The sequence below is a fragment of the Bombus huntii genome, chromosome 9, assembly GCF_024542735.1.
Source record: "Bombus huntii isolate Logan2020A chromosome 9, iyBomHunt1.1, whole genome shotgun sequence".
NCBI lineage: Eukaryota > Metazoa > Arthropoda > Insecta > Hymenoptera > Apidae > Bombus > Bombus huntii.
Window position 1 is genome coordinate 4,285,595 of NC_066246.1, and position 25,933 is coordinate 4,311,527.

Sequence of the window (25,933 nt, forward strand, 5' to 3'; positions counted from 1 at the left end):
GACCTGGCCATCGCTTCTCGCCGTCTCCTTCGGTAATACAATTCCTTGCTTATGCTCCACGTGACCATCTATCTTGACACCCTATTCTATTCTCTTGCCCGCTGCTTCGCTCTCGTTTAACTAAATAAAAACCGCCCAGACTAGATTCCTTCCCTCGTATCTCTATACGGCATAAAATCTACCTGAATGTTCACGGTAATCAGGCTGCTGATCAAAGCTACTTTATTCTCCTCGATTTTACCAAGCGTGAACACGCGAGAAACGTTTGAACGTTTCTTCTTCCTCTGTCCTTTCGTTTCTATCCGTTTCCACCTTGAAACGGATATTTCTTCAAAAATTTCAAACGCTAATAATACTCGACGCTATGAGACACGCGCTGCCTAACGCTGTTGCTATTGTACCATTGGCAACGAAACTAATTCCAAGTGTCTCGTTACGCTGTGTGCTAATTGCGAATACAACACCGGTCGCTTCTAATTAGTCGATCTTCCTAAGAAACACCACTGACGGCACATCGCGGAAACACATGAACAGAACACGCTAACAGAAAACATCTCGCACGGAGACTCTTCTACCGTGGCTGTAGTAGTACACGTAGTAACTGGCAACACGGAACTCGTTAAAAACTCTGTCTGACAGCAAGCTTTTTCACCATTTCCACTATTAGCCTTTGTGAACACGCGGATACACGCGTAAAGCAATCGTCGCATCGATCAAATATGGTAAACCTCTGGCTGTTTCATTTTATAGGAATAAATCGTTTCAGAAAATACGTGTACCCTTGTTTATAACGTTATATTCCCTTTTTAGTTGCGAAGAATATTATAAAATATTGAGAGATATACAACGATCGTTCGGCTATATTAATATCCTTATCTTTTGTACGAATTCAGTATTAACCGTGCAGCAAATTGAATTAAATTAATAACCGTCGCTCGGATACGTAAAAATAACACACTAGATGAATTTCCGCGTCTCGGCATAAAGAGAAACGAGATTTTCACGTATTCCGGCCAATTTATCGTTATAGAGATTATCGTTTAAAGGAATATCGATAGCGTAAAAAAAAAAAAAGAGAAGAAAAAAAGAGAGAAAGGAGAACGTAAAATAATATAGATATTATTGAAAGCATTATAAGGAATTTATATCTTTGTCAGGAAAATGTACTATTCGAACGATTCATCGTGGAGACGATGTAGAGGTAAAAGTCGGAATAAACTGAAAGCTACGAGCGCGACGCGGCGTATAGTTCGTTAACACAAGCGTACTCGTGTAATTTCACTTTAATCCCTCAAACTCTCAATCGCCGATGAATACTAAATACACTCAATTAAAACTCCTCCCGGGAACTTTCGAAATTGACTAAAAGTGACTCACCTTCAACGTCGTCGCTTGGCGTGTTTCCGGAATTAAAGAGGTCATCTGAAACAGAAGTTCATCAACATCAGCCCAGAAAGCGGTTACACGTATCTACGTGTGCTTACACACAGTCGCGCGGCTCACGCCCGACACAGATCAATTCAATCGCTATTTTCTCTGCCTCGTAATCTGTTTTATTAAATTACGTAACGGAGCGACACGCAAATAAATAAGAAGATTAAACTACCGAACGATACTTTTTCATCAATTAATCTTTCGAATAATCGAATTATTTGTCCATTTCAACAGATAAACCAAATCGAAGGATCTTCCTCGTTTACATCGCTATATTAGAAACACCGTGTCCCCTTTTTCTTCGCAAAATGAGAGAAAACACTGAAAGCAATAATAACTTTTTGCTAACGTTGAAACCTACTACACACCGAATATTCATGTTCGTACGACGTAACAATGGTAGTGTTACAATGATACTAACGTACACGGCTACATTATCTGTTTACTTGTACTTGAGCAACTCGATATTTCACCTATGAGGGGACATTTATTATGTAAATACTCGAACGGATTAGCGAAAGACTAATATGGCAAGTTTCCGCACATCGACACGGATCCTGAACAAACGTAAAGTTATCCGGAAGTATCGACCACGAAATCCTCTGGTTAATCTTCCACGGACAAGCATCGTGGTATTTGCTATTAATATTTGTAGACACGTAACAGCACTTTACTCTCATCGATCATCCGTTCGGTGTGTTGGAAAATTTGGATATTTTCAACATTTACCCCAGTGCAGTTTGAAATGTTGCTATCTATCGAAAGGTAACGACGATCGAACGATGCCGATCGACGATTCTATGAAGTTTCGTTAGTTTTTAACACGCGCGACCTATTGTATTTTATAACAACGCGCGTTTCACAGAATAGTAGATACGCGCATCGGTTCTATCCTTGTTACCTTTCACAACATCGATGGCTGACTTTTCACCAAACAGATTCATCCTTGCTTCGATGATATTCTATTCCAAGATATCCTTTGTACACAGTTTGAAGTTGTGGCAAACTCGTAGCTGACCACGTCTTCGAAAGGGATTAAATTGAATTTCGCGATCAATAAACCGTTCGTGTAATGACCCAATTATGAAGTTATTGCTCGTCCAAGTGTACGAAAGAAAGTAGCTCTTTCATAAATTTTTCCATAATCTTACATTCCATTCGCGCTAATCTTTTTCTTACGATCGACAGAAAACACGGCTATCATCTACAAACGTAAATGATTTGGAAAAGAAAAGAAAGAAAGTATTATTAACCTCGCGCGATAACGCGACTAACTTATTCAAGTAACGGCAAATATTTCAGCTGCGAGAGCGTACAGAGCTGTAAACGAAACTCTACCAAACAATCGTTGAGGCGATCCATCTATCGGTTAGTTTCACAGTTGATTTCCACAGAGAAACGTAGTAGCAACTGAATTCTAACGTACGGTAGGAAATGAAACCAAAGCAATACACTAATATAAACTGAAACTAAGCTTGTTATAACGTTGATTTAAAGGCTGTCACACGGTTAACGATACAGCACGTGCAGCACGGTGTACGGTTTCTCATTGAGAACTTTTCAACGTCGATGTATTCTATATTTTTTAAATTTAGAATTATATACCATATATCTTACTGTCTTTTCTTTACTCGAACAGAAAATCTAATTACGTTGTGTTACGAACAAAGAAGATTTAATAACGTAGATTATTCCAACTACAATGTTATCTTAGAGATAAAGATAATTGCAACGTCGTTCTTTCGTAATATTTCCTTTTCTCCGAAATATGCTTACCAAAATGGAATATAAATACGAATTAATAGCGTTATCGTTGATAGGAAAGAAGAAGAACTACTCGTTTATAGAAAAAAAAGTGGAGGCTGATATTATGATAAAAGAAGAAGAAAAAAGAAGCAAAGGGAAAAGCCAGTTAGCTGGAAATTTATAAACTCGCAATAGACCGAGCAAAAACGCTTGCTATTCCCATTATTCGTGGAAAACATATAGTATATAAGAAAAGCGCAACGATTCCGAAGTTGAAAGTTATCGTCGTGAAACAAACCGAGGCAGAAGTTTCGCCGTTCGCTTCTTTGTACCTTTCTTTGACGTATTTCGGCTTGTACTTGGACTTGGATTTCAACTTGGATTTCGACTTAGACCTGGACTTGGTGCTGGACATGGACTTGGACTTGGACTTGGTCTTCGAAATTTTAGTCGTGTACTTAACCTCGACAAAAGAACAATCCGTCTGGTTTCCACCTTCAAAGTACGTACACGATTAAACTTTGCCCGACGAATCGAATTTAACTTTCTGCACCGTTGCAGGTAACTACTTTTGTTACTCGCTAACAACTTCGTTACACGTTCAACGCCAAAGTGTGCTGGAATAGATGTGCTGAAAGTTTGCCTCAATGAAAAGACGAGTTAACTATCGATTCTATATATGCAACGATTCGAGAGACTCTCTAGCCGTAATTACCGCAAACTTATTTCATTCGAGTAAGTATTGGTAATGATGCGAAGTAGAACAACGCCAAGCGTTCCTCTCTTCCACGCTCTAGCTACCACAATACGTGCCATAGAAGATTGTCTAATATCGTGGAAACATAGAACGTTATCCTATTGGTTAGACCGTTCGTCGAGTACACGATGAGTTTTGCATCTCAATTATTACGTAGATAACTTTCCGATTATCCGCCATAATTTGTTTGCTCTGCGGTTTACAGTTAGTATCGTTACTCGTTCGGCACGCGTCCGTATCGAGGTTGCACGTGTTATTTTCGGTGACTTTAATCCGAAACAAAGAAAGGGAAAGAATGTGAGTTACGTCACGAGACGTAACCCCTAGTTATGTCTTTTTCTCATTAACACCGGCCATATACATCTCTTCACCTTCCTGACCTTTCGTTCCTCTTAGTCGCCATTGTTCCTTCTTTTCCTACTATTTATGTTTTCTTTTCATTAACGGGCAACAGCCGCAGTTTCGTTATTTCAACTCTGCTCTCCTTTCACGTACTTCATCCACTTTAACGATTCTCATTTTCTTTCGCCCGTGAACGCTTTATCGTCGAAACGAAACAACCAAACACATCAACCACGCGTACAGGATGCACGTATATATGGATTACAATTAAGTAATCCGAGGAGTAGACTACTTCATTCGTCGGCAAAATACAATGGTGTGATATTTTATAAAATTACAAGGCAACTGTTGATAAAAATTTACACAGAACAGATGCTTTTCCTTTTGCCATATACGTACAGGCTAGAGGCTATAGTTTCCAAGTAACGCATGCTTTCGATTTTACGGCGGTCTCTTTTGATTCTTGAGATACGCTATTTTGTAAATCTTACTTGTTTCGAAACTCGCAACGAAACTAAACGGCAATGCCGTAGTGTACCGACAGTGACGGAATATTAAGCAAATGAAGAAATTTTACATATTTTCGTAGTTACTTCGCAACTGTTTACTAGTCGGTATATTTTTGCAGCGCTGTGTCCTGATTCTGATTTCAAATGGAAATTGTTTTGGAAACCGTCTACGTTGCAAACAAAGATCTCTGAAACATATGCCAAGGTCATAGAGACTAAACTTCTTTTCCCCAAAACATTACGTTTATAATATTTGAGAATCGCGTGTCTGAAAATTCAAAGCGCGTGTTACTCGCAAACGTATTCCCTATGATACACATATTATATCGAAAACAAACTGATCCGTGCTGTGTACATTTTTATCAACCCGTAACGATTACAACAGTCAACAACCAATGGCGATACTGACAAATTGACGATATGATCGTTGGACTACAATTTACAAAAAAGAAAAAAGGAGGGACAACTGTATATATAGGCGAATACCTATAACCGATTTGTTTGTCAATTCCTATTTATTCTTTTCAATATCCTCGTGAAATGCAAACAAAGAGCGAAATGACTACACAGAAGATTATATGCGTTGGAATTCTAAAATCCATTGTTGCAGATAGAAAAGGCAATGTCTTTTACGTTGTATCGAAACGTAAATCGGTATTTTCGATTTGGTTTCGTTTCCGGCCCGAGAATCGCAAGAACAATATACGTACATCGGATATATCGTAATCTCTCGTGCTAATAATGGTAATTTCTTACCGTAATTCATCTTTGCAGCAAGGTTGAGCGTGCACTCGCGTCGAGTAGAATAATCGTAGGGACGCGGTTCGTTCGGACACCACGGCACCGACGGCCCACAAACGCATTTTCCTGTTGCAACCGTATTTCCGTTCTGTCCGGCGGTCCCCTCAGATACCAAGTTGCAACCAGGTTCGGACATTCTTGGCCCGTGCGGGCAATGCCTCCTCCATCTGCCTGGGATCTCTGGAAAAAGGGCCAACCACAAAAAACAAGTTACAACGACTTGCGATATTTCTCTTCCCGTTGAAGTTTTACGCTGTTTGCAGTTTACGAAAAGAGGATGAGAAGAGGGTAGAAAGAGGAAAAAAATGGAACGCCAACTAGAAATGGGCGTAAGTAAACAACGCGATCACGTATACACGTATGTCGTTGCCGCAGCTTTATTTGCAACTTGCCTTGTTTTATTTACCTTTCCCCCTTTATTTTTTTTTTTTTTTTTTCGCGAGCTAGCTATGAATAATTGTAAACGGAACATCGAGATAGATCCGAAATGGAAATCGAAACTGCCAGACCGTTTGTAACTACCGCAACGTAAAAATTTTTATTTCGTCCTCTGCCTTCGGCCTTATTCGCGTTCGACCTTATTCGATTATACGTATCGCGACAAATATGAATATTTAATCGTACCGATCGTAATAAAATAAAAAAAAAAGCACGTTGAAAGCGTTAATACGCCGTACGTATCTGCGTTTAGTAGAACGCGCCAAAGAAACGGACACAAAAATTCCATGGGATCTTATTTAGTGTCGAGGTAGGCGGGTTGTCGTTGATTGTGATTCGTTTCGACATTAACGATCGAAAAAAGAATAATCTATATTTACGACGATTAGAGAGAACGTGAGGTCGTTGGGGATGCGAAGCGAGTTCTCGTGGGGGACAAGAGGACGCGAGAAAGTCCATGCAATTACGCGGTTGCTAACATCGGTAAACGGGACAGGTACAATGTATGTCAGATCGGACTAAGGCTCCTATCGTACCCGGGAGAATATAATGCGGTTTCCTAACGATACTCGCTACGTGCTCCAACGACAAATTCGGATTCAATTACAAGCGGCGTGCAAAACCGGATTGCGAATCCACCGAGAATCAGGCGAACGGTTTAGAACCTATTGGAATATCGTATACACGTACACGGAAACGATTCTCTTCGAGACAGTTGCTTTCGCTTTTATAGAGTCTTAAGCGCGAAGAAGCAATAAGAAGAACGAAATTACTCGTCGGAAGGACGGCCGTAACTTCGCTATAAGCAAGTTGAGAGCAGATATAGCAAAGCCAGGCTTATTCGATCGATAAGTTTAATAATCCACGGTCGAGCGTCCCGGAAATCGAATTTACCGATTGGTTTACCGATCGACGTTCCACGCTGAAGCAAATTGTAAACGCGAATTCATTTCGGGCTAATGGCTTGAATGTGCTTCCGGCTAATTGGCCGTGGTTCGCCGAGTACACACCAAGAGAGCGAACGCACTCTACCGAATTGCCACCGCTGCCGCCGTCGCGCCGCGCCGCGCCGCTCCGCCACCGCCGCAACCGCGTTCCACGTCCTTAGATCAAGACAGAGTGAAATTTTCGGACAATGCGATCGTCGGAAACGCGGGAGTTAGACGAGTTCATCACCAACTGGCAAAGATGTTCCATTTCCGATAACGAGGATGCCTTCAAAGTAAATCTAGAACGCAGGCTTGAACGTGCTGGTTCTAACGATACGCGCAAGTACGACTACGTAGACGATTTCGATGCGAACGATGCGACGATGGCGGCGTATGCGTGATATTTGGCAATTTCCGATGGATTTCTTGCTTTTTATTTCAGCGGAAACCGGTGGTACGAGCGCGTGTAGAATCGCACGGATGTAGAAATCGTATTTTACGCGCGACATTCGGCCAGCTATATTAAATTTGTGATTTTACGTTCCGAAAGGTAAAGGATTGAGAAATATTCGCACGGCGCATGCCAGCGGAACGAAAATGCGCGTAAAAATATTGTAAAAGTTTATTGCTTCGGCGCAAACAGAACAAAGAGATTATCTCTGATCAAGTTTTGTTACGACCGGCCAGTATTGCGCGCGCGGCGAAAAATCAATAGTTAAATATTTTGCGTTCGCGGAAGCTGATTTTCCTGCAGCGGACGAGTGAAAAAAAATTCACCGCACGTCGCGTTCTGTGCGAAACGTCAGCGCGGGACAACGACAACGTATATGTACGTCCCTGGCTACGAAGCAAATACTGTTATAAAAAATAATGGCTCCGTCAGAAGCTAATTGTAAGTAAATTATACGCGCGAAACGAGAGACGACTTAATCAGTCCGTGCGCGTTTACCAGAAGTCACGGTGCAGAATCATCCGTTGACGGAAAATGCAAAATTACCGGCACTAGTTGGCGACTTTTTTTTCAATCCCATCCGCGCGCATAGTGCAAAAACCGCGAAATCAGAATGCACCGTCCGGCTTGACAGCTATCCGTTTTCCGACCCGACGTGCGCGTCCGTAACAATTAAACGAACCGGAAACTAAAACTATGCGTTCTCATTACCTGTCACGCGAACGATGATCGACGATCTACAACAATTACGAGCTACGTTCGTTATTGTTCGCTTCGGGCAAAACTCCTAATCGGACGGATTTATCCTATAACTTTCTTCTATAATCTCTGCAGAGTAAATTATTCATAGGAAAAATAGCGAAATAAAGGCGACGCGTGCAGCGTCTTTTAATTCGAAGAATCGAGCAGCGCTGTACGAAGCCCGATGTATGGTAAGACGCCCTGGAAAATTCCATTTCGCTATCTGTTAGTTCGCGTTACCGCGATTACGTTTGTTTAATTAAATTTCCAGTTTGCGGAAGTATAACTTTGAGAATGGAACGGGGAAATATCGGGAGAACGAAAAGGCCGCGTCGTTGTTTGCAGAAACGTGCGTATTTGCGAATCGAGTTCGGGTGGACTTTTCCGTAATTTTATGAAAAATCACGCGCGAAATTCGTTAGCGAGGGATAAATTACGCGTATTTGTTGCACGGCGGGACGATAAAAACGGGTCGGTTCCTCGGGCAGCCACCGGATATTATTCCATACATGCAGAAAATTTTCCATCGAGATCATAAATTTTCCACAACCATTGTCTACTTACGAAGTAGACGTTCCGTTTCCAAGCCCTTATTTTTCCAGTCACAAAGAACAGCTATCGGAAAGAAGCGAGCTTGTTTTTACAGCATACGTAACGCACGGTAGTACAGAAAATTATAGTAAATTCAATGAAACATCTCGACGTTGGCGGAAAGAGTAACGATACGAACGTTACGAGATTCGTCGACGCATATGCATATAGATACGTATCGACTGTAAATCGAGCAAATTTTTCTTACGATTCGTGCTATTCGCAGAAAGTAGGTTGAAAACTGGCGTTGTATTGCCGCGGAATTCGAAATAACGCGTTTGAAAAAAGCAGAGATTCCCTTGAGCCGTTCACCGTTTAAAGTTTTAACGATGAGATGGATCGTTTTTGATCGCGTGATCGGACAGGCGTCAAGACACGCGACTTGTATCGAAACCGGGATAGAATAGAATGCGAACACAGGCGCGATACGTTCGACGATAGAGACATCCACAACACGGTAAAAATTGCAGTTGCGTGTTTGCTTTCTCTCGATCAGTATCCTATCAGATATAAAATCGCAAAATCCATGCGATGCATTCAGGTCATCCCGTGCATCCATCGATGTTATAACATCGTGTATCTCTCGCTTCGGATCTGCTGTCTCCTACCGATTCACGTAATGTCACGAATTGCACATCACTCAGTCTGATATCCTGCAGCGCACGCGAGCGCACCGGCGCATTCGCACACGCTCGTACACCAACGCAACGCGGCTGCCAATGTAATCGCACACAGCTCGGCGAAGTCCCAGCGGCTTACGCGAAATAAAGCAAGTAATCGATTGCAGTCGTATACAGACCGACAGACTGCCTATAGACCTCGCAACTCAGCGTACACAACGAGTCCTTCGCTCAACTTATTTACTCTATCCTTCTTAAAGTAAGTGCGTACTCGCTCCGTCTACCGCACGGGCGAAAGTCGCCATATACCTGCCACAATATCTCCTTTGTCGATTTCTGTATCGACCGTTTATGTTCGCGTGATTACGCGTATTCTTCCCCGCCTTTCGTTAAACAACATCCGCGTTTGCAAATCTATTTACCTTCTATCTATGACGTCGCTCGCCGATACGCACCGAACGAAAACCTACGAATCTTAATCGACGCGATTCCATCCGATTTTCCATTTTTTTTTCTCTTCCCCTTTCAGAGATAACTAGCGCGCGCTTTCAGCCAGAGTGTACATAGTACGCGTATGTATTTGGGCGAAGACACCTACGCTTTTTCGGTTGTACAGCGTTAGAGCACAGGAACGGTAATGGAAGATGCGCAATGAAAGCGTTCCGACAGTTACGTTAAATATTTCTTTGATCGTAAATGGAGAAGTACGTTCGATCGAACAACGCGTACCGAATAGCAGAGATGATCTACAGACTTTTGAGCGCGTGTGTTCGTTCTCGTGCGAAATTCATTTGGCGCACAGTTACGAAAAGGTAGATACAGGCGAACGAAGAGTCGCATAGAAATGCCAGCCAAGTAGCGCGTACGCTTACGAGCCATTCTCAAGATTTGTTGCTCGACATTGAGAAACTGGGCTTCCTACGTTGCCTCGCCGTACGTACGCCGATACGTAGGCCACAGAGTTACTCGCGATGCTTTTTCTTCGTCGAAATCGCAATCCGGTCACGTACATTTATTAATCTCGGCTCCGTTTACTTTCCTTCTTGGCTATACTTTGCGATCGTCCCGTTAGCGATACGACTTCTTTACTCGGACGTAAAGACCGCGAAACCGAAGGGGAAATCAGCCGATGACTTTCCAAGTTTCGAGCGTTCGAACGTTTCAACTTTGAAAAGTACCGAAGCGACTCGATAGAACTCGCTGGCAAAATAAATATTCTTTCCCTTCCCACGGTTCCACGTTCTTCCACGCTTATAAAACGCGCTTTTTCTTCCAACGTTACCTTCGAAGTATCTAACTTCCACCGTATTTCGTTTTAATTTCGATCGACGTTAACGCCACGATTCTGCGAACGTTGGATCGCGAATTCAAACGATTTCGATTTTATCTCGAACCCCGAAAGGTGAGGCGCGAATGACGAAGAAAGAGAGTAGTCTATAGACACTTGGAACACGGTAACGTCTAAGAGCGTATTAGATGTTAGATTTCTGCCACGCCATGGTAAAATATCACGCGTTCGTGATTCGCGGGTCGCACGAATCGCGCGATACGTGCGAATTGAAACGCGAATCGACACGAATAGAAAACTACGCCCCGCGATTCTCGCGAGCAATCCGAGTCGTTCTTTAACCGTGCAAATTGGAAGCGGCGTGTATTTCGGGCACATTTGTCGCACGGCTAGCAATTTTCCATCTACCAAACTAGTCGAAAAAAAATACGAGAACCGAAACATGAAACCCGTTCTAAAATCAAAATATCCTCATTCGCGTGCAAGCAGAATTTCCACTCACGCGATTCACGTATTTTTTCGCGTGTCTGCATTACTGCGCCAATGTACATACGATACATTGTATACGTACACATAGGTTGAAACATACATGTATACCTGTGTGCGTACCTGCATGTACATATATACAGCGAGCAACAAAACTACTCGTACACTCTTCGAAACAGAATAACTTTTTTTAAAATAGCACCAAACGACTTGAGCCTCTTTTCGAGAAGTTAAGAGGATTGGTTCGATAGATGAAGAAATATGTAGGGTAAAAAGTTTTTTGACAAAAAAATCGCTATCGATCGGACTAGCGCGCGCAAAAAAAAATGTAACTGTCGCTTTTAACGACATTTAATCTGGGCTTGTAATGAAAATTTGAGCTACGCATTTGGAAGATGTACACCAGCTATATACATGTTGAAAATTTCATCGAAATCGGTTAACATCGTTGTAAGCAACAAACGATTAAAAACGGTGAAACCTGCAATTTTTCGCGACTTTCGGTCCAAAATCTGATCATTTTTACATCTTTCGACGCCTGCCGCTTGTTCCCACATTAACCGATTTGCATACAATTTTCCGCATACATACAGGATGTGACAGAACATGTGTCAACCATTTCCAGAGCTGATTGTACACTTAAAAGCAATGGAAACAGTTCATACAGTCATACGCATACCCTATCCGTCTTCGTTTATGAGATATAACGAATTTTCTGTTACGATTCTTTTGTAGTTTAATTAGCTACACAGAGGGACGCTCGAAACGACCACCTTGCGTTTAAAAGTAAACTCGTAGACGTCTTGTTATCTTACACTGTTCCGGTTACACGGTCCGGTTACACTATGGCCGGTTACTGGTGTTTCCAAAATTCGTTGGAAAGCTCGTTCCATTCCGAGACCTTGGTATTTCGACATTTCCAATAGGCGTCACGAAATTGGTTGTACCTCATAAACGAAGTACCTCATAAATCGTACGTTTATATGAACCTTTTTCATCGTTTCTAGGTGTACGATCAACTCTCGCAGTGGATTCCGCGTATTCTGTTACATCCTGCATACCTGACGTGCCTCTTCGAAGCGCGTTGTTTCAATTTTCATTAGGGACCCGGATGAAAAACTCGCAAAAAACCGACCTTTGCTATTTTCTTCGCTATTCCGACCAATTACGATTTTCTCAATAAATGTTTTACACGCCATCCAAAGAACTAATCTCTTCAACCTCTCAAAAAAAAAAAAAAAATTGTAAAAAAATTATTCCGTTCTAAAAAATGTACGAATACTCTTGTCCCTCGCTGTGTAAATACATATATAAAGGTAATATATAACATAGGTGTACGTATAATGTAACGTATAACTGCGCGAGGCAAACTCGTGCGGACCGATGTGACGCGATGTAAACTACTGTTTATACCAGAGGCTATTACGGACGGTGATATTCGACGCGTGGCATGCATACAGCCGCGATCTATATGCACCTGAACGGAAGAACATCTGTCGTTGGAAATGGACTATTCTTCGTTTATTTGATTCGAAACGAGGTTTCCCGGTATGGACGTTGAGTCGCCTCGATGGCCGACTCGAAGCCTGCCATCGACCACAGACCGACTATTACTCGCGACCCTTGCGATTTTATTGCGGCCTTACCAGGCAATCGAATATCCAACATCGATATGTGAACCGCCGCGATTTCGTTTCAATGTTGTTGATCGGTTCGCTATCTTTTTCTTCGGGGCAATTAAACGGAATCAGCCTCGATACTGGTATTCTGTAAGCGCCCTTAAAATCGATCCATCGCGATATTATTACGATATTCGCGAGACGCGGCCGGGCCTGTTGGAAATTCTACATTTTATTGCTAAATTAGCCAGCGAGGGAAAAATATAACTTTGCGTTCGTGTAATATTCTCTGTCATAAAAGCAAGCTTAATATGCGCGTTCCTCTTTTTTTAGCATACCGGACTCGACTTCGTAATTACACTGTACTCGGTGACAAAATGTTAAGGGTAGGTTTAAAAGCGAATACGCGCGCTCGGTACATTACTCTTTTCGACAAAGCAACGTTTTCGACGTAGTAGCGCGCGTAAACGTGAACTCTTTTTCTAGAAAAGGTTGGCGCGTTCGTTAAAAAGGAAAAATGGTTTCTCATTGTCCCGTCGTTGCTGGTAAATCGGGCGCGAAGCAAAGCGCGTAAAAGCGATCAAACATCGAAATTGCGAGCAAGCTCTTTCACGCAGTGCTGTACCGCGCGCCGCGCCCAATCTTTTTACCATCTGTCGTCGACAGCAACGACGTTTTATCAGACTGTGTCGTTTCAAATATTTATAATACGCGTTCGCGAGGATAGAGAAGTTATCGCGTGTGCACAGACCACGGTGAAACGCTTTAGGAATCGCGCGAACTGTCGCGTCGCCAAGAGTAAATGGAGTTTAGCGCGTTTCATCGTCTCGTTTATGAATATTTGAAGGAAACACGGTGCACGACGGCACCGCGTTGTAAACTTGCTCGCACTATTTCAACAGCTACGGTACAATGTATCTCGCAGAATGACTACTGTACGGTGGAAAAGCAGTCATCCGAAGGTTTACGTAATGCCACAGTACGAACTCACGGTTGAAGTAAAAAATACTCGAGAATGACGAGCCGTGGCAGGGGAGTTAAACGAATTCATCTTTAAAGACCCGCCGCTACCATCGGCCCGGTCGTCGTCGCGCTTCGACGCCATTTCCACCGTTCCAATATGCATGGTGTTCTCGCGCTAAGGATTTTCTTCTGAAAAGCGAATCATCTCCGTTACGCTACTGCATAAGACATAGAGCCTGAAGCGTGTACTCGTGACGCATGTATGCATCCCCTCGACAACGAACGAGGACGAGCAGCTTTTTTTCTACGCCAGCGTTCATTGCACTCCGTGTACCGATGCAAAAACGGCCAGCGATTATAGATTTTTCGCGATAAACGAAAGAAAGAGAAGAAGCATTCACATTTTCAGGCTGTGATTCGTATTTTAGCTTAAATATTTCGCACACCTTCCTCGACCGATCGTTTCCATTCGTTCCGCAGATTTTCCAAAGCCGAAGCTTCACCGTTTTTGGCTAACTGTTATTTCTCTATCGTCTCGCTACGAACACCAACATATTCGCAGGAAACTTTATCGAGGGAAACCAAACAAGGATCAACGGACTTACCAATCGGTTTTCTCTTTGCTTCCATGTTGCCACGGAACATTGCTTGAAAATTGTTTTATGCAACGACGTTCTTCAATTATCTAGGGTGGTTTTAGTTGAAATCCTCGACGAAAGTATTTCGTAATGCAGTTCCATTACGTAGATAATGCAGTGTTCCGGTACCAACAGATACTACGTCATGTAAGATTCGATAAGAACGCTCGCAAATTCTCGCGATTTCTTTCTCACGGTAGTTCTGCGGTGCATTGGTTGAACGGCGCAACGATATTACACGTATACGTAGAACAACTGGTGAAAAGTCAGATTCGTCGTTTCGTAATTTCGGCATACCGTGATTAAAAACAGATCTCTATGAGATCCCGGCGATGATTATTAAATTCTATAGAATTTCCTCGCAGTCTAGCGACTATCAGTTTCATCGAAACTTTTCTGCGAAATTAGTCACGGTCCGTGGCAAAGAACTTTACCGAATGTATACCACGTTATCGTTTGCCAAACTTCCTTCGGTTTCCATCGACACAGGCATGCAACTCCTATGAAAGAGCCGTTCCACGTTCTTTTAAGTAGTAACCCATATTCACGCCGAGTAAACACGGTGCTTTTGGTTTTAATAGGACTCTCGTTACGAAAGAATCTTGGAAGTATAAATATGTAAATATAGTTGGAGCAGCGACGCTTAAAAATTCGCGAAATTTAACCGAGTCTCATAAATATATGTATATATAATTGATATCTTCTTTCAATCTAGTAATTAAGAATTTCTCGTATCTCGTTCCGTGTTCTAATCAACAATTATTGATTCGTTGTCCTTAATGAATTTTATCTGTATAAATCGGCGTCTATGTATTTTTATGAATTTAATACGCGATACTTTCGTATTAACGCGTTTACTCTAAATGCGTTATTTTTCCCCGTAAATAAATAAATACACGAATAAATAAATAGGTAAAGAAATAATTGAAACTTTCGGTCGAATAGGCTGGTACCATAGACTGAGCAGACAACAGCTTGGAAACTTACAACGGTGAAGCGGACGGTACAGGACATGAAATTCGTTTAAAAACTCAACTTTCCCTGTAGCGTTTGTTAAGCGCTCGCGCAATTATGTTTCGTACAGCAGAGCTTTGAAGTGTTGTGATTAATTTATCGCATAAACGTTGTTCATGGCTGACCGAGGATCTCGCCTTACTCGTAAGAGGGTACGACGTGCTCGTGCTGGTTAATCGAGCTCGATATCACTTTGCGACCATGCAAACGATGCGTACACGCTGTTTATATATGTATGCGTATACACGTACGCACATACACGGCTATACGATACGTGGCTCGTGCAGATAATGTTACGGTCAATATTTCACCACAAAACCTACTCGAGCCTGCATAATCTAATTTTTAATCCATAGTCGTATAAAAAGAAGAAAACGAACTATTTAACGTCGTTTACTTAACCATCACGCTGTACGATTGTACAGAGCCGATCTGCCGTGTCTTCTCTCTTTCCAAGGATATACGAGTATCGTAGATCGTAGAACAAGATCCGTATAAAGTGCCTATACACTATGGATGCGCGAGTGTCCTTGCCTCGAGTTATCGTACGAAGGCAAATTCACGGATTTCTCCGATTCGAATTTTTACCTATACGTATATCTATAGAAAAACTATGGAAGTGGAATGTTAGGACGCTTAAAAAAATGGGCCACTGCAACAAGCAATTACATAAAGGCTAGGTAACTGGATGCAGCGCAGCCTGCATTTACAGGGAAATAATAACTGGCCGAAGCAGGAAAAGCATCTGTCCGCTTCTATCTTCTTAATAAAATGGAAAAGAACGTGAAGCTTCCCTTTGCGTTTCTCTGAATAACAGCAACGGCACACGGCACGTCTAGCCGACGAGTCCGACAGACTCGATATCATCTAAACGAAATGCAATGCACACAAAGGGATTAAAAATGCTTTCAACGTCAAGGACGTCGTTGAATGCTGTCGACAATATGACGATTTTAGAAAACATAAATCTACGTATACGACATTCGTACGTGACACATTCTCATCGCAACGGTCAGAAGCGGATGAGTCCGGTAATGCACGAGACGCGTGCTTGATATCGTTGGTAGAAACGAGCAACAAATTGAACCTTCCTCTCGAAATTCTCCTACAGATTTTCCTGTGTAACGTGTGGCAAAAAGGAACGTAATATTTGTCGCGAGTACTGGCTAATTCAGATGAATTTACATGTCCGCTACGTCGACCGAAAACCGATAATGTCTGTGGTTAACGAATTCAGATACAGTTTTACCACCAACCTCCAGCCAACCTCGAAAAGGCAATAACGTCATTATGAGCAACGGCGAGGAAATGGTCCGTAAATGCTCAGATATCTTCTACCGTCTTTCCCATTCTTTCCCTTCTTTTTCCTTAACCACGCCGAGATCGTCGAGACAGACTTGTTCTCGTTTCAATGGACTACAACGCGTCCTACCGCGAGATAATGATCGTCTTCCCTTTTACGCTTCGTCGTTTGTTCAGCAACCCCAATTCTATCCGCGCTCGTCCTTTCCTTCGTCCGATATTTCGGATAAGTTACGCTTATCGATGGATCTTTATCCGTTTAAACATTACGTTTTACGACGTACGCGTACTCTCGAATCCCAGACGCGAATAAAACTACAACTGGCAATCTTACCACAGAGTTATCGCATCGATGAATTATACAATATCCAAGATACCGCGAACTTGCTTGAATCGCGTGTTCTCTCCATTTTCATTTTATTTCGTCGAAACGATCGATCGTTCATTCGCAAGAACATCGCGATTCGCTAAATAAACCTACAGGCAAAAACAATGGAGAAAAATATCGTTCGAACGTAGAAAGTATCCGAGAGTGCGATAAATTCGATCTATGAGATTGGTTTCGGTACGGCTGCAATAATAATCTGAGGTGTCGCGTGAAATGCGCTCGCAGATCGCTAAAGTAAATCACGCTGGTTAATTGAGTTGCACGTTATACAAATCGATGTAACATACATTGGGTTCTATCTGACTTGGCTATCGGTAGGCACGTTGGATACCAAGCGGATAAAATATGCGCAACTGCACGCGTTCCATAATGTCGAACGAAATTTTTCCCTGCAAACGATGAAATAAATATACGCGGTGCAATTAATTATTCTCATCTACGTTAAATAACGTTCCACGAGCAGAAAAGTTTCAAACGTGTAAAAATTTCACCGTTTTCTCCTCTTCGCGGTTTTTATATCCATGCTTATTTTTTCTCTTTCGTATATCTCCATTCGTGTTCCATGTGATCGGTTTCGTTAGTACGGATTACATGCTCACAGAGTTCGTGTTCGTTCTATTGTCCCTATTTAAAACTACGAAACGATAGCGAAAGGATTTTACCGAGGAAGCTTACGAACCGCGAAACCTAAGTTGGAGTTTTACGATGCGTGCGTGCTTGTGCCAGCGGTTTTTAAATGAAAGCACGGTAATGTAAATATAAAGGACCTAAACTAATTTGTTCGTCTCCCTCTATTCCCCTCGTCACGACCTCTTACGTTCGAGCAACGATATTCCATGAATACTGAGTACCTGAGCTTCCACGTCAAGTACCGGAGCATATGCATCGACTTAAATTCACGGAGGCATGCATATTCGCGACCAAAGTGTACGCGCAGCTCTTTTCTTAAACGGTTTCCAACGAGACTTTCGGATCTTGCGATAGATTGAATGGTCGTGAAAATTGATTTATAACTTTCCCAAAGGCTGCAGCGAATCAAAAGGTTAATAGATTTATATAAATTATATGGTCTGATAGGATTATCTGTTTACGAGGAAAGTAAAACCCAAGCCGAATAGAAGTACGGTACGATAGGAGAGAACGTGGCGTTTAACGGGTAATACGCAGGTAAAAATAGAGGAGGAAGCAGCGGAAAAAGAACAGGTAAGAGTATTCCATGTCAAAGAACGAAAATCAAATTCTTTCAAACTGCATTTTCTCGGATTAACGTCGCCGACCAGCTACGTTTCATATACATCTATAAAAGGCAAGATAGTCTTGATTCCCAACGCGAGGAAATTGAGTCAAAGTAACTCAATTACCTGCCACTTTAAGATAATAACGAGAGGATGGTACGAGTAATTAGTATCGAAGCGTTCATGAGCTGTTGGATCTCGAATCTGAAGAGCGTTCGATCGAAAGGAAAGAGATTTCGAGTACAATCGCTCCTTTATTTTCTTTCGCCATTAACAAGAGGAACTCTTTCAATTATGACGGCGCTTCGAAATTGAAAAGCGCTGATTTTACTTACAAACGGAGAAGACAAATCGTTCTGCGAAAACAACGGTTTTCAAGGCACTGCAGGATTAGGATACGCAAACTTAATGACTGCAAATAAGGAATCACTGATATTTACTTCGTTATTAGCTGTCCAAACTCTTTTAAGCGCGCCACTCCGATGACTGTTCGTGGTTCCATTTAACATTTTCCTCCTTTCTCTCTTACCTTTCCTTTCGCTACCTTATTCCACTTTATCTTATTCTATTGTATCATCGAATGGCATTAGCAAAATTATTATCATTATTTCGTTCTTACACTTTGTTTCTATTATTATGCTACCTTGCGCGTTTAGTCAGCTCCTCGTTTAATCTTGCTCGTGTAATATTGTTTCGCTTGCGTGACTGCTACTCGTAAACGTTCGGATCAAAGGATCCGTCCCGTACTCGATCTAAGTAAATAAATTGAACGATAATTATGATATCGAGATGTTAACGCGATCCACGCGATCGTACACGAGTTTTTGCTATCGAGGCAGCTGCCAGTTTACAAGGTTACCGATCACGTTCGACTCTTAGAAGCAACTCGAGCCGCTGTCACGCGTAATCGACTCGATGCCATTTACAAACGTACATAGTAAACCAGGTTGGGTATAACACGACGATTGCAATGTTCGGAAGAATCCACGATGAGGCACGGCTACCAAAACAGGTACCTGGCTATTCCTCCAACTTATGTAAGACTTCAAAATTACGATCACGACCCTAACGCATATATCTGGCGACGATACCGAATAACTTTAAACGTTCGAATCTTTTTCTTCGTATCTCAAGATTTTTCAAACAACGCGGTTCTAGTTTCTCTCTTTGTACCAAATCCAAGATTTTTGTTCTTTTCTCTTTTATTTTCTTTTTTTCAAAGTTTCCTCTATTATCTTCTTCTGCTAACCTCGCTAGAGACACGAGACAAAGTAATAACAACGCGGAGTAGCAGCGGAAAAATTGTTCAATTAAATTCGCGGCTGGAGCTGCCTCGTTCGTATCTAGCCGGGTCCACAGTCATGGCTCGAGTTGCTCAAAGTCGAAAGTTAAGAAGTTTCAACGAAGGGACCGTAGGTCGAAGCTAAGAGGGGAAATAAAAGGTAAAGTCAAAAGAAGAGGAGACTAGAGTTGGCAGAGTTCCATGGAAACGAGATAAAGCTCTTGTATCGTTTGTAGGTGTGCGCAACTGTTAATTGGCAAACAGCTGAAATACGAAAGACCACGAAACATCGTCGCAGAAGGTGCGCCGCGACGAGACGCTAGTAGAGAATGTCAAGCGAAGCACGGCTTGTAAATGCTCGTTTGAAATCAATTCTTATTATCGCGCACCATCCTCCAACCCTCGAGGTAACCTACTCGTCGGAAACGAGAACTTACGAGAAGCGTTTATAGAACTTACAAAAGAGTCGCTTCTTTGAAAGCTCGAGACGAATAGATCGATATCGATTGACTTCGTAAGATGTATCCTAAGCTACGCTTTTGCTTTACTTGCCTCGAAAGGACGCTTAAAACGATATAGAAATTCGGCCGAATTCGAAAACTTGACGGCCGTAGTTGGTGCATAACGACCAGACTTTTAACGGGATATGCGCTTAATAAACGGTTCTGTAACTACTTCTATTAATAAAAGTTGCCAAATGTTTTTCAACTGTCGCGAACGTTTACACCGTGATAATGTTTACGACGCAATTTGTATTCTAAATCGTGTGCCGTGATATTACGAGCAAATAAATTTATATTACATTCGCATTTACAACCGCGCGAATATAGAAATAATATGTTTGTAAAATTTTCCAAGCATCGTTACCCGTCCCTGGCGCAATACTATTATTACCTCCCCATGTCGATAATCACGACCGCAAAAGGTTGTCCTCGTTAACGTCATTTCAACACGATTAGCAAACGAGTGGCTCTTCTTTTTCTCGATTGCTCGCCACATATCTATCGTAGTTGTTATATCCACGTAACGAATGAATTCCGATCGTTTCTAATTAATCGATTACTTTGGAAAGCATCGCACGAACCGATAACGGATACGTACGTATTCAAAGGAAGAACGTAACTGTATCGATGCAGGATAAAAACTACCGTATACGTTGCTTTTCGTGCCTTCGTCAGATGCAAATGTCATTACGTTAATGTCCTCGGTGAAACGATCGTTTTACCAAAGTTTACCATCGACCGTGCTAAATTATCGATTGCTATCAATACACTGTATACACATATACATGCCGCTGTAGAATTCAGTACTTAGAAACGTACCCTCTACGAAGTACGTGTCGTGAGAAAAATGACCTGTGATTCTGTGTGAGTTTTCATCGAATTTGACGCTGCAGAGGATAAGAAAAAGCAGAGACGAAAGAACTGTGCGTTATGATAAAAATCGATCGGTACAAGTTTCAGGAACTGGCACAAGAGTTATTAATCATCGTGATTCTAAAGATCGATTCCTAAAGAGATTTAAATCGCTTCATAAATCTACGCACCATTATTCTTCCTTCGCTATCGGACCGGCATCGATTCCACGCATAAAGGTAATAGATTCCACGGTACTTTGATAAATCCGAGAATAAAATCGGGATACCACTCACTTGTACAGACTCCCTCGTCCACCTCTCGAGTGTTGGGCAGCAAATTTTTGATGACACATTGTAAGCCGTCAGCACAACTTCCGGAAAATCCAAATAGGCCACCGCACGGTTCTCCCTCGACACGAGCGCACACTTTGCAGCATCTGAAAACCATTACAGGGTATTCACTCGTACACGAAGAAGCTTGCAACAACTGCTTTGTTTGTTTGCACGACGCGTGAACAATAACGTAATAGAAATGACGAGAAACGACTTGGCGAATTTATAAAAGCGTATTAAAATAAATCGATTCTCTATGGGAGTAAGCATCGTATTGTTCGTTTCTTGGAAAACAAATTCAGACGTAATATAGCCGCGATAAGTAAACGAGCTTCAACTTGTTTTATATCGACGGTCCAAAGATAACGCTTACGTTTTATGAAAATCAAGAATGCTCGGGTTCAGAGGGAGGGGGGGAAGAAATACGAAGCGAGGGTGAAAGAAATGGGAAAAGGGAGGGAAAAAATAATGGGAAAGAACCGGTTGCGCCTTGTACAGAAAATTTCCGAGTACGAGGAGCAATTTTATTACTTGGTCTCATTGTTGGATCGAGGGCAATCAATTCTTTTATATTGCGTTCTCTCCATCCTCTCCACGAAACAATTTTCCTTGCCGTCACGCGTTTTATAACCGGTATAATACAACACAAGATTCGTCTACATCCGGTTTACCTCGCAATGAAGTATTTACTACTGTGACACAAAAACTTGATGAAAAATACTTTCCGCTCGGAATCTCTACTATCGTTATCGTATAATTTCGGAAAGTCCGAATGATTTTTCTGTACCGAGCCGCGATATATTTTAATAACGTAAACGAACGAATAAAAGGAATGAGTACAAGGGAAGAAAAATTTGCCATGTAGATGGTTATCAACGTGTGTACGTTTAACAAGATGATTCAACGTTGAAACGATAACTCGCGTGTTCGTTAGGATAACACGCAGGTATAATTGTATCGTGGAACGAGCTTTTTCAAATCGAAACTCACGAATGCCGTAGAAACATGCACAACGGTACATCATACGGTAACGCGCAAAGCTTAGAACGCGTTTCCCCGATTTCGTAAATGCCTTTGCACGAACTACGATTAAAGGTCGGATTATATTATCCGCGCAAACACGAGATGGATGTATCAATTCAGCACCGATCAGACAAATATTTTTTTATATTTTGTATTTCAGTACAAATATTTATACGTATCGTATGATATCGGCACAGACGCGTATCGGTCCAACCGTCCGGCATTTTCGCGTAATATATTGGGTCGCTCGGGAAGTTCGTTCCGATTTTTAAGCACTTTGGTCGACGTAAAGAATCGCGTGGGAAAGTTCTCCACCGAAAAACCTGAGAGCTTCTGAGAGAGGATGGAATATTCGAGTTGAGATGGTAAATGGAGAAAGGTTGTGGAACAAAATGCCACCTATATAATTCAATAAATGTATATCGAATCGAGTGTAAATCGGAACGAACTTACTTTGTCGGATACGGAACGCGTCGATGCTGACAGTGTGCGTCGTAGGTTCGAACGTAACAGTAACAGCAACAGGCGCTAATGATGGATTCTGAAAAACTTATTGAACTTGGGGATTATATTTTTTCACACGATCAACAAGATAGAAATGGCGACGATAATGAAGAAAAAGGAGCAGCATAGGTTAAAATTGGAAGGAAACTAGAAGAATCCGGTAAATGTAATACGTACTTATATGATACATATGTACATACTTCAATGAAAAAACACTTTTGTTCGGTATTATTGGATTGGCAATTAATTAATTAAAATTAATTGCGTATTTTGTCAATACCACCTAATGACGAAATCCGCAATCACTTACTTGCCAACCCAATATAGACCTTTACGAATCGCTTTGTGTTGACTGACTGATTGAATGTCGTCGTTCGACAAACGTACGTACAATACGAATACTAGCGTCTGTGTGTGTGCGTTCCGCGTCGAATACGATTAAATAATAAATCGACCTTAAAGGTGAACTTACATACTCCCGACGAACATTCTTGCGAGTAGTAAGATAGGTCTGTTCGTATACGTATAGCGTAGCGGATCCGTTCCGACACGTTACGTACGGAACGGCGCTGGCACGACAGAACATCGAAACATGTGTTTCAGACGAGACCGTTCACACTATCCGTCACCGAACGGAAGACGTGCGACGTTACCGTTTCTGTATGGTACAAAGTATAAATCTATCTTAAAGTGTCTGTTGCATCGCGCGAACGTGGTTAAATCGTTCGAGCCATTCGAACAAGGAAACCGCGTGATTCGTCATCGGATGGTAACGCGAAAAAACGTTGCTATCGTACGATTCCCGTTTACCGCAGGCCATTAACTATCGATAATTAGTCATTTGCAGAAGAGATTTTTCTAGTATAACCAACGAAATAAAACGCAACTTGATCGTCGTATCGCTATCACGGAGCAATTTACCAATACGAGAGACTACGAATATGAACAGAAATACGGCGAATTTCATTTTCGAAAGAAAGACTCGAGGATCGTGAACTGTTTACCCTGTGCAAAATCTAGAGCGCAGATCCTTCGCCTTAAAATATCTCGTTTACCGGAATGTTACCCTTCCGTTTACGTCTTCGAGCTCGATTTTAACCATCGCATCGCGTCCCATCCCGTTCCAGTAATTCCCTTTACCTAAAGGACTCACCGAGAATTCCTCGTCGTGATAAACGTTAGCTACGCGTATCGAATTCAAAACGACCTCACAGCCCTTGCAGATGGAGAAGATCCGTCGCGAATTCAATCTTCGCATTTTCAATTTGACAAACGAGGGCTGCATCGTTAACCCATGGAAGGTCTTACTCAAGGAAAAGGAAGAATTTCAATCGGATGTTGTTTGCGTTCGAATTTCCACAGGACAATTATTATAGATTAATGAATATTATAAATCGTAGTGCTGATCGATTTATTGTTTACCGCTGCGTGGGGAAAAAATATGGTGTTATGGGGGAAAAACGATCGATTCGCTGGTCGATCGAACGTGCAAGCAAAAAACGGCATGAAATTTCAATGACTGACGCTTTTGTTCACTCCTAGTTTGAATATTCAAGCTTCGCTTTATCAAACGCTATTTTTCATCAGTGCGCCGCTAATACCGGAATAAAATTCACCTGACAAAGAACGCTGCGTAACAAAGAGCAGAACTTTTTCCTCTTCGTTGAAAAAGGAACCGGAATCTCTGTTTTACTAGGGATTTTAATTGCACGGGATCTCTCGATGAATACGACAGACGCGCGAAAATGTCGAATGTTGTTTACAGGAAGAGGAGAAAAAGCTAAATATTGGTTTTTGGTTGGCGGATGTGATTAACGATGCCTGTAACATGTTTCCTATGTGTAAGTCGTGGCTGTTGAAAGAAAATTGTTGGCTGACGAGTGGAGCGAGTCGAAAGTTTAACCGATCGGAAGAGCGCGAAGAACGCGGAAAGAACCGTTCGTACGCGCGACAACCTTCAGAGCAGTGGCAAGTTACAGAAACGAAACGATCGTGCACTTTCTCGTGACAGACGTTAATTCGAAGAATAAACCAGCGCCAGGGATGTAGACACGATTCCGAAGAAGCTCGATTGCCGTATAATAATTTTATGATCGTAAAATCGGGCGAGTATTAAGGTTTGGATATTCGGGCGAATAGTGTGGAACGGGCGAATCTTTGGTAAGAGCCGACGCGTTCTACGTAGCTCTGAATACCGATGACTTACAACTGTCGCTATACCACGGAGATTATTTACAATGCTACGTACAATATCTGTATCTTACGCGCTATAACGTACGCTTATTAAAATCGCGTGAATCGTTGAGAATTCCGGAAGAGTTAGTTACCTGAGAATTAGCGAGGAAAAGAAACTGGCGCGTGGCTTACCTGCAGGGATCCCAAGTGAGGCCTCCGGGGCAGTCGTCGTCGGTGAGAATGTCACACTCGAAGGGCGAACATACGCAGGAGAGAGCTCTCGCGACCGCGAGCGAGAATACCACGATGCCCCCCAGCAACAGCAACGAGGCCCTCATTTTTCCTCCTCCTCCGCCGCTTTCTTCTTCGTTCTTTATCTCGTCCCTGTTTGTCCTGGCAGCCACGCACGATCACGGACTCGACCAGAAAACGTCGTCCCTCGAATCGCGAGATCAGTTCATCGCGAAACGATTCGCCAGGACGTACATCTCAGCTCCGGTTCGTCAACCGCACACCTAGACACATGTTCTATCGTTGTCTCGCCACGAACAAACTTTGTGTTTTACGCGAGGATCGAGTTACCGATTCCAACGCAGAGCCCCCCCCCCCCCCTCCCTGTCTCTTACAGTGTAGAAAACACGTTTCGTCTTTGTCACGGACTTTTTCGAATTAGCGTTAAATAAAAACACTCCGGTTCAGCCTCGTCGTTCTAACGATAAACACGCGCTTTTCAACTACGCATTACGCTCGAAATACGAAAACTGAGAAACAATCATGCCGGCGTACCTTTAGATTGGCGCGCGATTCCAAACTCTGGAAATATTTACATTACAATTCGGGATCGTTTATCGTCGCGTCGATTAACGCGCTAAATTTCCGTTTGGTTGAAGGCAAACAGAAATTTGATCTTAATCGGTCATCAAAATAATAAACAGAAACGCAAAATAATGGAGATAGAAGTTCTCGC

General features: G+C 42.2%; 1 protein-coding gene across 1 annotated transcript in view; it reads right to left on the bottom strand.

The window, feature by feature from the left end:
- The window catches only part of LOC126869576 (cysteine-rich motor neuron 1 protein-like), a 155,626-nt gene that overhangs the window by 128,625 nt on the left and 1,068 nt on the right, over positions 1-25,933 (bottom strand). Inside the window, exons 2-5 of the mRNA XM_050626341.1 lie at positions 25,159-25,481; positions 21,226-21,368; positions 5,545-5,769; positions 1,378-1,422 (exon numbers count right to left, since the gene is read on the bottom strand). Of these exons, the coding sequence (XP_050482298.1) occupies positions 1,378-1,422; positions 5,545-5,769; positions 21,226-21,368; positions 25,159-25,304 (559 nt within the window). The 5' untranslated portion in view covers positions 25,305-25,481. The remainder of the gene's footprint in view (positions 1-1,377; positions 1,423-5,544; positions 5,770-21,225; positions 21,369-25,158; positions 25,482-25,933) is intronic.